This window comes from Salmo salar, chromosome 17 (assembly GCF_965601325.2).
Source record: "Salmo salar chromosome 17, fSalSal1, whole genome shotgun sequence".
In the NCBI taxonomy this organism is placed as follows: Eukaryota; Metazoa; Chordata; class Actinopteri; order Salmoniformes; family Salmonidae; genus Salmo; species Salmo salar.
Window position 1 is genome coordinate 26,495,596 of NC_138307.1, and position 13,663 is coordinate 26,509,258.

The 13,663-nt window shown below is 44.5% G+C and overlaps 1 protein-coding gene across 1 annotated transcript; it reads right to left on the bottom strand.

Moving 5' to 3' along the window:
- Positions 1-1,290: 1,290 nt before the first annotated feature.
- LOC106592184 (sperm-associated antigen 17) lies at positions 1,291-11,918 on the bottom strand. Its single transcript, XM_082963307.1, has 15 exons — positions 11,886-11,918; positions 10,521-10,634; positions 10,250-10,397; positions 6,759-6,944; positions 5,592-5,731; positions 5,287-5,441; positions 4,918-5,111; positions 4,677-4,747; positions 4,316-4,546; positions 3,963-4,077; positions 3,482-3,700; positions 2,915-3,102; positions 2,626-2,737; positions 1,768-1,934; positions 1,291-1,565 (listed from the first exon to the last, which is right to left on the bottom strand). Exons 1-14 carry the CDS (start codon positions 11,916-11,918, stop codon positions 1,873-1,875), a joined length of 1,968 nt encoding a protein of 655 aa, XP_082819433.1. The 3' UTR covers positions 1,291-1,565; positions 1,768-1,872.
- Between the last annotated feature and the right edge of the window lie 1,745 nt (positions 11,919-13,663).

Below are 13,663 nucleotides of genomic sequence, written 5' to 3' on the forward strand. Positions count from 1 at the left end.
AAAACTATGAAATAACACATATGGAATCATGTAGTAACCAAAAAAGTGTTAAACAAATCAAAATATATTTCATATTTTAGATTCTTCAAAGTAGCCACCCTTTGCCTTGATGACAGCTTCGCACACTCTTGGCATTCTCTCAACCAGCTTCATGAGGAATTATTTTCCAAGAGTCTTGAAGGAGTTCCCACATGCGCTGAGCACTTGTTGGCTGCTTTTCCTTCACTCTGCAGTCCAACTCATCCCAAACCATCTCAATTGGTTTGAGGTCGGGTGATTGTGGAGGCCAGGTCATCTGATACAGCACTCCATCACTCTCCTTCTTGGTCAAATAGCCCTTACACAGTCTGGAGGTGTGTTTTGGGTCATTGTCCTGTTGAAAAACAAATGATAGTGCCACTAAGAGCAAACCAGATTGAATGGCGTATCGCTGCAGAATGCGATGGTAGCCATGCTGGTTAAGTGTGCCTTGAATTCTAAATAAATCAATGACAGTGTCACCAGCAAAGCATCCCCACACCATCACACCTCCTCCTCCACACTTCACAGTGGGAACCACACATGCGGAGATCATCCGTTCACCTACTCTGCATCTCACAAAGACACGGCGGTTGTAACCAAAAATCTGAAATTTGGACTCAGACCAAAGGACAGATTTCTGTGGGTCGAATGTCCCTTGCTCATGTTTCTTGGCCCAAGCAAGTCTCGTCTTCTTATGGGTGTCCTTTAGTAGTGGCTGGTAACTCTAATGAACTTATCCTACAGCAGAAGTAACTCTGGGTCTTCTTTTTCTGTGGCGGTCCTCATGAGAGCCAGTTTCATCATAGCGCTTGATGGTTTTTGTGACTGCACTTGAAAAAACTTTCAAAGTTATTGAAATGTTCCGTATTGACTGACCTTCATGTCTTAAAGTAATGATGCACTGTCGTTTCTCTTTGCTTATTTGAGCTGTTATTGCCATAATATGAACTTGGTCTTTTACCAAATAGGGCTATCTTCTGTATACCACCCCTACCTTGTCACAACACAACTGATTGGCTCAAACGCATTAAGAAGGAAAGAAAATCCACAAATTAACTTTTAACAAGGCACACCTGTTAATTGAAATGCATTGCAGGTGACTACCTCATGAACCTGGTTGAGAGAATGCCCAGAGTGTGCAAAGCTGTCATCAAGGCAAAGGGTAGCTACTTTGAAGAATCTTAAATAGAAAATATATTTTGATTTGTTTAACACTTTTTTGGTTACTACATGATTCCATATGTGTTATTTCATAGTTGCAATGTCTTCACTATTATTCTACAATGTAGAAAAAAATACAAAATAAAAAAAAACCTTGGAATGAGTAGGTTTTGACTGGTTCTGTATAAAAGACCAAAGGATCTAAATCAAGGTCCATATGATTTGTTAGAGATGTGACTACCCTTCTTGTCCTTGCTGTCTTTTCTCTCTGGTATCGGAGTCTCCTTCACTACCTCTTCCTCCTTAGCAGGGGGTTCAGGAGGAGATGAGATGATGGGTCCTGAGTCTGTACTGCTGCTGACTGAACCGTCTGCAAACAGCACCTACACAGAGACAGGAAAGAGCTTAGTGTGTGTGTGTGTGTGTGTGTGTGTGTGTGTGTGTGTGTGTGTGTGTGTGTGTGTGTGTGTGTGTGTGTGTGTGTGTGTGTGTGTGTGTGTGCGTGCGTGCGTGCGTGCGTGCGTGCGTGCGTGCGTGCGTGCGTGCGTGCGTGCGTGCGTGTGTGTGTATTGTGTTTGCCAGTACCTGTGTTGATCCGTCTCTCATGTACTTGACCACGGTGCCCTGACCAGTGATGACCCAGACAGCTCACTGTGTAACGATGGGTCTGTGAGGTGAGTCTCCCTACTGTCACTGCAGTGTAGGGGGTAAACTCTGTCTCACCAACAGACACTGCCCCTCTGGAGTACTGCCTACAGTAACCAAAACTACAGTTACACATACACTGTCTGGAGTACTACCTACAGTAACCAAAACTACAGTTACACATACACTGTCTGGAGTACTGCCTACAGTAACCAAAACTACAGTTACACATACACTGTCTGGAGTACTGCCTACAGTAACCAAAACTACAGTTACAAATACACTGTCTGGAGTACTGCCTACAGTAACCAAAACTACAGTTACACATACACTGTCTGGAGTACTGCCTACAGTAACCAAAACTACAGTTACACACACACTGTCTGGAGTACTGCCTACAGTAACCAAAACTACAGTTACACATACACTGTCTGGACACACACATACACTGTCTGGACACACACATTCACTGTCTGGACACACACACACACACACACACACACACACACACACACACACACACACACACACACACACACACACACACACACACACACACACACACACACACACACACACACACACTGTCTGGACACACACATACACACTGTCTGGACACACACATACACTGTCTGGACACACACATACACTGTCTGGACACACACATACACTGTCTGGATACATACACACACACACACACCTTCTGGAGTACTGCCTACAATACACAAAACTACAGTTACACATACACTGTCTGGACACACACATACACTGTCTGGACACACACAAACACACACTGACCGTCTGTATCATCACTGAGGAACTGCAGCAGCAGACCACTGGGGGTAGAGAGGTTTAGTCTCTGGAACGGACCACTGCCAGATAATGCAGCCTGACCCACACACTCTCTGGTCTGGCAGGGGAATAACAGACAGCAGGTACGTCAACAGAAAGAACATAGATGACGAGAACATACCGTTGTAATACTGATATCAATGATATAACATTATCAACAACAAAACACTACAACTGAACAGACGCTATGGAAACTAAATGTATCTGTTGGTGACGGTCGATAGTATGGATCCACCTGTTCCTCTTCCTCTCTGTGTGTTGGAGACTTGTTGGTCTCTCTGGACGGCTGCGCCCCCTTGGCGCTGTGGGAGGAGTTCAGTTTCTTCCGGGACACTGAGGAGGAGAGGATGGTCGAGGGGACGGGGGAGAGACTGGAGTCTGTGGGCATGACCAAATCAGAGTCCTGACCAGCCTGCATCTCACCTACAGACACGTCAACAACCAGACTGTTACCGTAGTCACCTTAAAGCTAGACATCACCACACACAACATCTCACCTACAGACACGTCAACAACCAGACTGTTACCGTAGTCACCTTAAAGCTAGACATCACCACACACAACATCTCACCTACAGACACGTCAACAACCAGACTGTTACCGTAGTCACCTTAAAGCTAGACATCACCACACACAACATCTCACCTACAGACACGTCAACAACCAGACTGTTACCGTAGTCACCTTAAAGCTAGACATCACCACACACAACATAGGGACCATACTAGGTCCCCATAACAGGAACAGTACACCAAGTGGTTTAATGACAGAGAAACAGACAGCATCAGTGTAAGGTGTTCACCCTGCTCCCCTGTTGGGCCGTAGTGGCTGTAGGAGAGGTGGATGCCGCTGTCCAGCACAGCTGAGAAGGAGCCCAGCCTAACAGTCTTATTGGTGGGACTCTGTGTCTCCATGGGGACCGCGTACTTTGGGCTCTCCTCCTGGTGTCTGTTTGGCTGGGTGATGTGGCTGTAGAAATGATGCTTGTCCTTCATCACACACACCTTGATGAGCGTCGACCCTGGAAACAGAAAATCGGCTATGTTTACACAGGCAGCCCAATTCAGATTTTTTTTTTTTTACACTAATTGGTCTTTTGACCAATCACATCAGATCTTTTCACATCAGATCTTTTTCAGAGCTGATCTGATTGGTCAAAAGACCAATTAGTGGGGAAAAAAGATCAGAATTGGGCTGCCTGTGTAAACGCAGCCTTAGAGAATCAATGTGTGAATAAAAGAGAGCGAAAGTGTGTATCGTAATAGTGGTGTGTGTGTGTTCACCCTGAACAAAGTGGATGGTCTCCACCTGGATGTGGCCTCCGTCAGAGGGGTATAGGGAGTGGACCTGGCCTGAGACCTGGATCAGCTGCCCCTCCATGCTGTAGCCAGTGAATCCCTTCACACACACACACACACAGTATTTAACATTTTTTAAAAGGTCAGCATTCTGTTGATATTTTTGCAGCAGATACTTTTTGGATGAAAGGCACCATGCCATAACAGCACAGTAAAACATGATCTATCTAGTATCTGCTGGGACTATATCACCATATCTCCAGTTTACAACCACAGAATGATGTCATTATGAAGGTGGAATGCCATATTTTGCCTTTAAAGGGTGTTTATAGACTCACAGTGAAGATGTCAGTGAGTGACTGCAGCTTTGCTCTCTGTTCTCCAGGGGCCCCCACAGCCAGGTCAGGGGTCTTGCTCACGTCCTCCCTGCTCTTCTTAGTGCTGGAGGGGGTTGTTTTCTTGTTCTCCTTGGACGAGTCGGCGCGCTCCGCTCCCTTCCCTCCTTTATCTTTCTTAGCTTTCTTCACCTGTTCCTCCTCCTTCTGTCTGTCCTGCTCTATCTTCCACGCCTGGAGAGAGATGAGTTTGTACAGAACATCACAGACAGAATCATTCTATCAGAATGTATTAAAGATACTGATGAAAATCATGAATCACACTATAAAACGGGGTGGAAGACAGCAAGACAGAGTCCGTTACTTTGAGCGAGTCTTCTCTGATGTACTGGTCTGGAGGACCTTCCTCTTGGATAGGAGACTTGGCTTGGGAGGCTTCAGGTACACAGGGACACAACGTTTACATCACAGGGGCTGTAGCACTGTGACTACTACTCTGAGTGCTTTAATGTTTTTACTCTATCCTCATTTATGTATCCACGTTAATGTCTATTTATGTTATAAATGGATTTCAGCCTGTTTTGACTGATATTTGGCTTCCTTACTTGCAGTGTGTTTTGGTGAGACAGTGCCCTTCTTGGTGCCCTTAGCCAACTCTGTCCTGCCTTTCTCTGAGGAGTCAGACGGGGTGGGCACTCTCAGCTTCTCTGGCTCTCTCTTGGCCTGCAGAGCTAGCCACTTCACCTCCTCCTCCTTGGTCCAGTCAGATATAGAGTTGGCCACGTGCTCAAGGTACTTCCTGACGACAGAGAGGGAACGGTGGAAAGCGTTCGGATTTTAATAAATACAATCCTAAACAGTACCCAGAGTCTAATGTACTCTGTGCTTTTATCGTTTTGTAACACAAAAATAAATCAACAAAATGGGTTTGAAGAAAATATATATCCAACTGTTAAACAACTGATAAGCTGTACCTGAACCTGACGTTGGTGTGGAGGGCCATGTCCCATAATTCCTTGCACTGGCGTTGAGGGCTCATGGGATTGTGACAGATGATGAACAGGGTGTTGTCAAGACTACCACAGAAGGTGTCCATGCAGCGGTAGGACTGAGAGGCAGACTGGAGAATCTACAGCAAGACAACAGGGGGGTTACAAGATCATGTTGTGGTTGTTTCCCTACTCTCTGTGTTCCCTAATGATCACACATGGTCGCAAAAAGGAGCCAGAAATCATAAGGCAAATAGCTACAATAAATGTGAGTATTGATTCATGTTGACCTGGGGAAAGACATTGGCATTGTGGTGCTCAGTATAGTGCCAGTCACTGAGCGATCGCATCCGGCTTCTCTGGATTTCAGTCACATCTACTACATCAGACAAACTCTCCTCTGATTCATCCTGGTGGTTGAACGCTTTAACTGTAGAGGAAACATGTTTCATTAGTTATTACGTCAAAGATACAAAGAGAGGAACAATGAGATATATCAGATCATCAACAACAGCCTGGTTGCAGATCTGTTGGTGTTGTCTTGACAACTCTACTGCTATCAGACCAACACATCTGGTAGTAGACTAGTCTGGATTCAGACCAACACATCTGGTAGTAGACTAGTCTGGATTCAGACCAACACATCTGGTAGTAGACCAGTCTGGATTCAGACCAACACATCTGGTAGTAGACTAGTCTGAATTCAGACCAACACATCTGGTAGTAGACTAGTCTGGATTCAGACCAACACATCTGGTAGTAGACTAGTCTGGATTCAGATCAACACATCTGGTAGTAGACTAGTCTGGATTCAGACCAACACATCTGGTAGTAGACTAGTCTGGATTCAGACCAACACATCTGGTAGTAGACTAGTCTGGATTCAGACCAACACATCTGGTAGTAGACTAGTCTGGATTCAGACCAACACATCTGGTAGTAGACTAGTCTGGATTCAGATCAACACATCTGGTAGTAGACTAGTCTGGATTCAGACCAACACATCTGGTAGTAGACTAGTCTGGATTCAGATCAACACATCTGGTAATAGACTAGTCTGGATTCAGATCAATATGTGTCACATTCCTTTTTTTTGTTTTTATAGATGCCACCAAAGTTTTTAACACGCGATTACATTTAAAATGGTTATTTGTTGCGTAATGACTGGGCTTCCAACAACAGATTTCACTTCAGTAACCTACAGGCTTTTTGAGGAGCTACTCTGCTGCTGTCTACAGGTGGTAGGATATTCATCTCCTCAAACTAGTCTCTGTATGCTGTGCGCCTGTGATAAATAAGATGCATGACAACTAATGAAAATACACAAGCGGCAATTAAATTCCACAAATTAACCTGTAGACCGATAAGCATGACCGGTCAAATGTATTTTCGGCAGCTAACCGATTAACGGTTAAGCGTTAACATCCCTAGTGTCAGAGTTCATAGAAGGTCTGTACCTTGTGTCTTGTTGATGTGTCTGAGGTAGTTCTTGGCGAAGCAGACAGGGTCGTCCCAGGGCAGGCAGGTAGGTTGAGGGGAACCAGCAGAGGTCAGTAGACCCCCCTCCTCCAGCTGGGTCAGGGGCATGCTCTCAAACACAAACTGTCTGACCACTCTCTCCACCTCTGGCCAGCTCAGAGACTCTGTAGACACCCATCAGAACAACACAGGAGGTTGGTGGCAATTTAATTGGGGAGAACAGGCTCGTGGTAATGGCTGGAGCGTAATAGGTGTAATTCCATTTGCTTCGTTTCAGCCATTATTATGAGCCGTGCTCCCCTCAGAAGCCTCCACTGCAGAACACCACACACTTATGCTGAATCCCAAATCAACCCCTAGTCCCTCCTCCCTCCTCCCTAGTCCCTCCTCCCTCATCCCTAGTCCCTCCTCCCACGTCCCTCATCACTAGACCCTCCTCCCTCATCCCTAATCCCTCATCCCTAGTCCCTCATCACTTTAGTCACTTTAGTAGATCTGATGCATTTTTTAATATGGATAGGTATAGAGCTATATAGATGGTATAGCGCTATATGGTAAAGACCTATATGGATGGTATAGAACTATATGTATAAAACTATATGGATGGTATAGAGCTATATGGATGAGTATAGAGCAATATGGATAGGTATAGAGCTATATGGATGGTATAGAGCTATATGGATGGTATAGAGCTATATGGATGGTATAGAGCTATATGGATGGTATAGAGATATATGGATGAGTATAGAGCTATATGGATGGTATAGAGCTATATGGATGGTATAGAGCTATATGGATGGTATAGAGCTATATGGATAGGTATAGAGCTATATGGATGGTATAGAGCTATATGGATGGCATAGAGCTATATGGATAGGTATAGAGCTATATGGATAGGTATAGAGCTATATGGATAGGCTATATGGATAGGCATAGAGCTATATAGATAGGTACAGTTGAAGTCGGAAGTTTACATACACCTTAGCCAAATACATTTAAACTCAGTTTTTCACAATTCCTGACATTTAATCCTAGCAAATTCCCTGTCTTAGGTCAGTTTGGATCACCACTTTATTTTAAGAATGTGAAATGTCAGAATAAGAGTAGAGAGAATGATTTATTTCAGCTTTTATTTCTTTCATCACATTCACAGTGGGTCAGAAGTGTACATACACTTAATTAGTATTTGGTAGCAATGCCTTTAAATTGTTTAACTTGGGTCAAACGTTTCGGGTAGCTTTCCACAAGCTTCCCACAAAAAGTTGGGTGAATTTTGGCCCATTCCTCCTGACAGAGCTGGTCTAACTGAGTCAGGTTTGTAGGCCTCCTTGCTCGCACACGCTTTCTCAGTTCTGCCCACAAATTTTCTATAGGATTGAGGTCAAGGCTTTGTGATGGCCACTCCAATACCTTGACTTTGTTGTCCTTAAGCCATTTTGCAAGCTTTAACTTCCTGACTGATGTCTTGAGATGTTGCTTCAATATATCCACATCATTTTCCTCCCTCATGATGCCATCTATTTTATGAAGTGCACCAGTCCGTCCTGCAGCAAAGCACCCCCACAACATGATGCTGCCACCCCTGTGCTTCACGGTTCGGATGGTGTTCATCGGCTTGCAAGCCTCCCCCTTTTTCCTCCAAACATAACAATGGTCATTATGGCCAAACAGTTCTATTGTTGAATCATCAGACCAGAGGACATTTCTCCAAAAAGTATGATCTTTGTCCCCATGTGCAGTTGCAAATCGTAGTCTGGCTTTTTTATGGCGGTTTTGGAGCAGTGGCTTCTTCCTTGCTGAGCAGCCTTTCAGGTTATGTCGATATAGGACTCGTTTTACTGTGGAAATAGATACTTTTGTACCTGTTTCCTCCACCATCTTCACAAGGTCCTTTGCTGTTGTTCTGGGATTGATTTACACTTTTCGCACCAAAGTACGTTCATCTCTAGGAGACAGAACACGTCTCCTTCCTGAGCGGTATGACAGCTGCGTCGTCCCATGGTGTTTATACTTGCGTACTATTGTTTATACAGATGAATGTGGTACCTTCAGGCATTTGGAAATTGCTCCCAAGGACGAACCAGACTTGTGGAGGTCTCACTTTTTTTTCTGAGGTCTTGGCTGATTTCTTTTGATTTTCCCATGATGTCAAGCAAAGAGGCACTGAGTTTGAAGGTAGACCTTGAAATACATCCCCAGGTACACCTCCAATTGACTCAAATTATGTCAATTAGCCTATCAGAAGCTTCTAAAGCCATGACATAATTTACTGGAATAGTCCAAGATGTTTAAAGGCACAGTCAACTTACTGTATGTAAACTTCTGACCAACTGGAATTGTGATACAGTGAATTATAAGTGAAATAATCTGTCTGTAAACAATTGTTGGAAAAATGACTTGTGTCATGCACAAAGTAGATGTCCTAACCGACTTGCCGAAACTATAGTTTGTTAACAAGAAATTTGGGGAGTGGTTGAAAAACTAGTTTTAATGACTCCAACCTAAGTGTATGTAAACTTCCCACTTCAACTGTACACAGCAGTTTCACTGTACCGGCCGTGTGTTCAGGAATGCCTAGAATAGGAGGTAGGGGTCTATCTGGAATTCAGCATTTCACTCTGCTGATCTAACAGAGCACCACATTGGTAGTGATAGTACAGTATGGAACCTCTCCTTCCTTATAAAGTAGCCCACAGCTCAGACTCTCCCAAACTATTTCTTCAGTCTAACTCCCCGTCTCCTCTCTCTAACATCATGGAGAATGTATTCATCCCACCAGCCAGTAGCAGTAGCGACCCACTGGGCACACACTGGTTGACTCAACGTTGTTTACACATGGTGGAATAGACGTTGAATTGACGTCTGTGCCCAGTGGGTCGTCTCATCCCCAGCCCAGAACCAACCAGCCAGGGTGATAATATAACAGCATCCCACCATCTGTTGGTCTTTAATGGGACTGTGCTTTGTAATTACCTTGACTAAATACAGGATGGGCTGCAATAATAACACTATTCAGCACACCTGAGCCACAATGCAATCTGGCTATCACGCTAAATTGGTCTGCATAAAATTCCATAGGCTATAAAAAACGCAGAGAGCTGTGACTGAGTGTGTGTGTCTGTAAGGTGTGTGTATGTGTTTTGTATATGCATGTGTGTGTGTGTGTGGTGTGTGGCTGTGTGTGAGTATGTGGTGTGTGTGTGTGTGTGTGTGTGTGTGTGTGTGTGTGTGTGTGTGTGTGTGTGTGTGTGTGTGTGTGTGTGTGTGTGTGTGTGTGTGTGTGTGTGTGTGAATGGCTGTGTGTAAATGTGTCTGTGTGTCTGTGTGTAAGTGTGTCTGTGTGTAAGTGTGTCTGTGTGTGTCTGTGTGTAAGTGTGTCTGTGTGTCTGTGTGTAAGTGTGTCTGTGTGTGTCTGTGTGTGTCTGTGTGTAAGTGTGTCTGTGTGTCTGTGTGTGTGTTCTCTCCTCACCGTCAGTGCAGTAGTGTGTGAGCTCCTGGATGCGGGCCAGTCTGGTTCTATTTCCACTCAGGGGGCGGACGGAGCGGAGAAGATTCCACACCGGAGTGTTTCTCATCATCTCTGTCTCTGTCTTCACCGCATCAAAGCTGTTATGGACCTGGCATAATACAATACAACACATCCCTCATAGACCGTACCTGGAGGATACAGCTGCTGCTAATTAGAGAGTATGTCTGTGTGTGTGTGTGTGTGTGTGTGTGTGTGTGTGTGTGTGTCTCACAGGCAGGTGGTGCAGTCTCAGGGCTCTCTCGTCATGACAGTTGATCAGTAGAGGTCTCTGGTGTTCAGTCTTCTGCTGGGTGTTCTCCACAGCACCAAACGTCTCCCTCAACCTCTACCAATAAATACATCATACTCTGTTAAGCAGGTCTATACATTGATTGGACAAATCATTAGGAACACTATACTGATTGAAGTCGATTTAACAAGTGACATCAATAAGGGATCAAAGCTTTCACCTTGATTCACCTGGTCAGTCTTTGTCATGGAAAGAGCAGGTGTTCTTAATGTTTTGTATATTCAGTGTATAATCTCTGTACTGAAAATATTAGCCTCAACTCAAGTCAATTTTAAGGTAGAGAATGACCAAATACACAGTAACAGATTGCAGGTACATTGTATGGTACAGTAATGAAACCATACTATACTGGGGAAACAGTATAATAGGTATAGAGGGTCATGGTGTAGTCTACAGTAATGAAACCATACTATACTGGGGAAACAGTATAATAGGTATAGAGGGTCATGGTGTATTCTACAGTTATGAAACCATACTATACTGGGGAAACAGTGTAATAGGTATAGAGGGTCATGGTGTAGTCTACAGTAATGAAACCATACTATACTGGGGAAACAGTATAATAGGTATAGAGGGTCATGGTGTAGTCTACAGTAATGAAACCATACTATACTGGGGAAACAGTATAATAGGTATAGAGGGTCATGGTGTAGTCTACAGTAATGAAACCATACTATACTGGGGAAACAGTGTAATAGGTATAGAGGGTCATGGTGTAGTCTACAGTAATGAAACCATACTATACTGGGGAAACGGGGAGGGCGGGCCGGCCCCTGGGACGGGTAATAGGTATAGAGGGTCATGGTGTAGTCTACAGTAATGAAACCATACTATACTGGGGAAACAGTATAATAGGTATAGAGGGTCATGGTGTAGTCTACAGTAATGAAACCATACTATACTGGGGAAACAGTATAATAGGTATAGAGGGTCATGGTGTAGTCTACAGTAATGAAACCATACTATACTGGGGAAACAGTATAATAGGTATAGAGGGTCATGGTGTAGTCTACAGTAATGAAACCATACTATACTGGGGAAACAGTATAATAGGTATAGAGGGTCATGGTGTAGTCTACAGTAATGAAACCATACTATACTGGGGAAACAGTATAATAGGTATAGAGGGTCATGGTGTATTCTACAGTAATGAAACCATACTATACTGGGGAAACAGTATAATAGGTATAGAGGGTCATGGTGTAGTCTACAGTAATGAAACCATACTATACTGGGGAAACAGTATAATAGGTATAGAGGGTCATGGTGTAGTCTACAGTCATATACCTTCTTCTCCTGGTCTGAGCGAGGCAGAGACATGACAGCAGACAGCCAGGCTGCCAGGCTCTTCTCCAGGCTGTACAGTCCCTTCTCTGAGTCTGCTGCAGACAGGGAGGGATGTCCTGCTCTGTGGCCACCACCTGAACACACACACACACACACACACACACACACACACACACACACACACACACACACACACACACACACACACACACACACACACACACACACACACACACACACACACACACACACACACACACACACACACAGTCAACTAAAGGAGCTCAACCATTCATCTTCAGGACTCTCTACTTGTCCACCATATATACATATATAATGTCTGGAGTGTCTTTCATGTAAAATCTAAGTCAAGGTATGGAGGAGAATGGTGTTTTCTCAACTACAATACTTCAACGCTGACCTCTGAGGGTAAGACAATACACATGCAGTAATACAATGAACCACATGGATAAAACCCAAACAGATCTGGGCTGAACAACTGTTGTCCTGGTTGACTGTGGTATGGTGATGATGGTTGGGGCCTACAGTGGAGGACCTGCTCCAATGTAGTATGAACAGAACAGAACCTGCTCCAATGTAGTATGAACAGAACCTGCTCCAGTGTAGTATGAAGGGAACAGAACAGAACCTGCTCCAGTGTAGTATGAAGGGAACAGAACATAACCTGCTCCAGTGTAGTATGAAGAGAACAGAACCTGCTCCAGTGTAGTATGAAGGGAACAGAACAGAACCTGCTCCAGTGTAGTATGAAAGGAACAGAACCTGCTCCAGTGTAGTATGAAGGGAACAGAACAGAACCTGCTCCAGTGTAGTATGAAGGGAACAGAACCTGCTCCAGTGTAGTATGAAGGGAACGGAACAGAACCAGCTCCAGTGTAGTATGAAGGGAACAGAACCTGCTCCAGTGTAGTATGAAGGGAACGGAACAGAACCAGCTCCAGTGTAGTATGAAGGGAACAGAACCTGCTCCAATGTAGTATGAAGGGAACAGAACCAGCTCGAGTGTAGTATGAAGGGAACGGAAAAGAACCTGCTCCAGTGTAGTATGAAGAGAACAGAACCTGCTCCAGTGTAGTATGAGGGGAACAGAACAGAACCTGCTCCAGTGTAGTATGAGGGGAACAAAACAGAACCTGCTCCAGTGTAGTATGAAGGGAACAGAACCTGCTCCAATGTAGTATGAAGGGAACAGAACCAGCTAGAACCTGCTCCAGTGTAGTATGAAGGGAACAGAACCTGCTCCAATGTAGTATGAAGGGAACAGAACCAGCTCCAGTGTAGTATGAAGGGAACAGAACCAGCTCCAGTGTAGTATGAAGGGAAAGGAACAGAACCAGCTCCAGTGTAGTATGAGGGGAACAGAACCAGCTCCAGTGTACTATGAAGGGAACGGAACCAGCTCCAGTGTAGTATGAAGGGAACAGAACAGAACCTGCTCCAGTGTAGTATGAAGGGAACAGAACAGAACCTGCTCCAGTGTAGTATGAAGAGAACAGAACCAGCTCCAGTGTAGTATGAAGGGAACAGAACCAGCTCCAGTGTACTATGAAGGGAACGGAACCAGCTCCAGTGTAGTATGAAGGGAACAGAACAGAACCTGCTCCAGTGTAGTATGAAGGGAACAGAACAGAACCTGCTCCAGTGTAGTATGAAGAGAACAGAACCAGCTCCAGTGTAGTATGAAGGGAACAGGACCTGCTCCAGTGTAGTATGAAGGGAACAGAACAGAACCTGCTCCAGTGTAGTATGAAGAGAAC

What these genes read in the sequence shown, in the direction of transcription:
- LOC106592184 (XM_082963307.1), bottom strand. Translation starts at nt 11,918, where the DNA reads ATGTCTCTGCCTCGCTCAGACCAGGAGAAGAAG. An exon ending in CACACCAACGTCAGGTTCAG is followed by an intron (nt 5,112 to 5,286) that starts GTACAGCTTATC and finishes CTCTGTCGTCAG; the next exon opens with GAAGTACCTTGAGCACGTGG. An exon ending in CACTCACTGACATCTTCACT is followed by an intron (nt 4,078 to 4,315) that starts GTGAGTCTATAA and finishes GTGTGTGTGAAG; the next exon opens with GGATTCACTGGCTACAGCAT.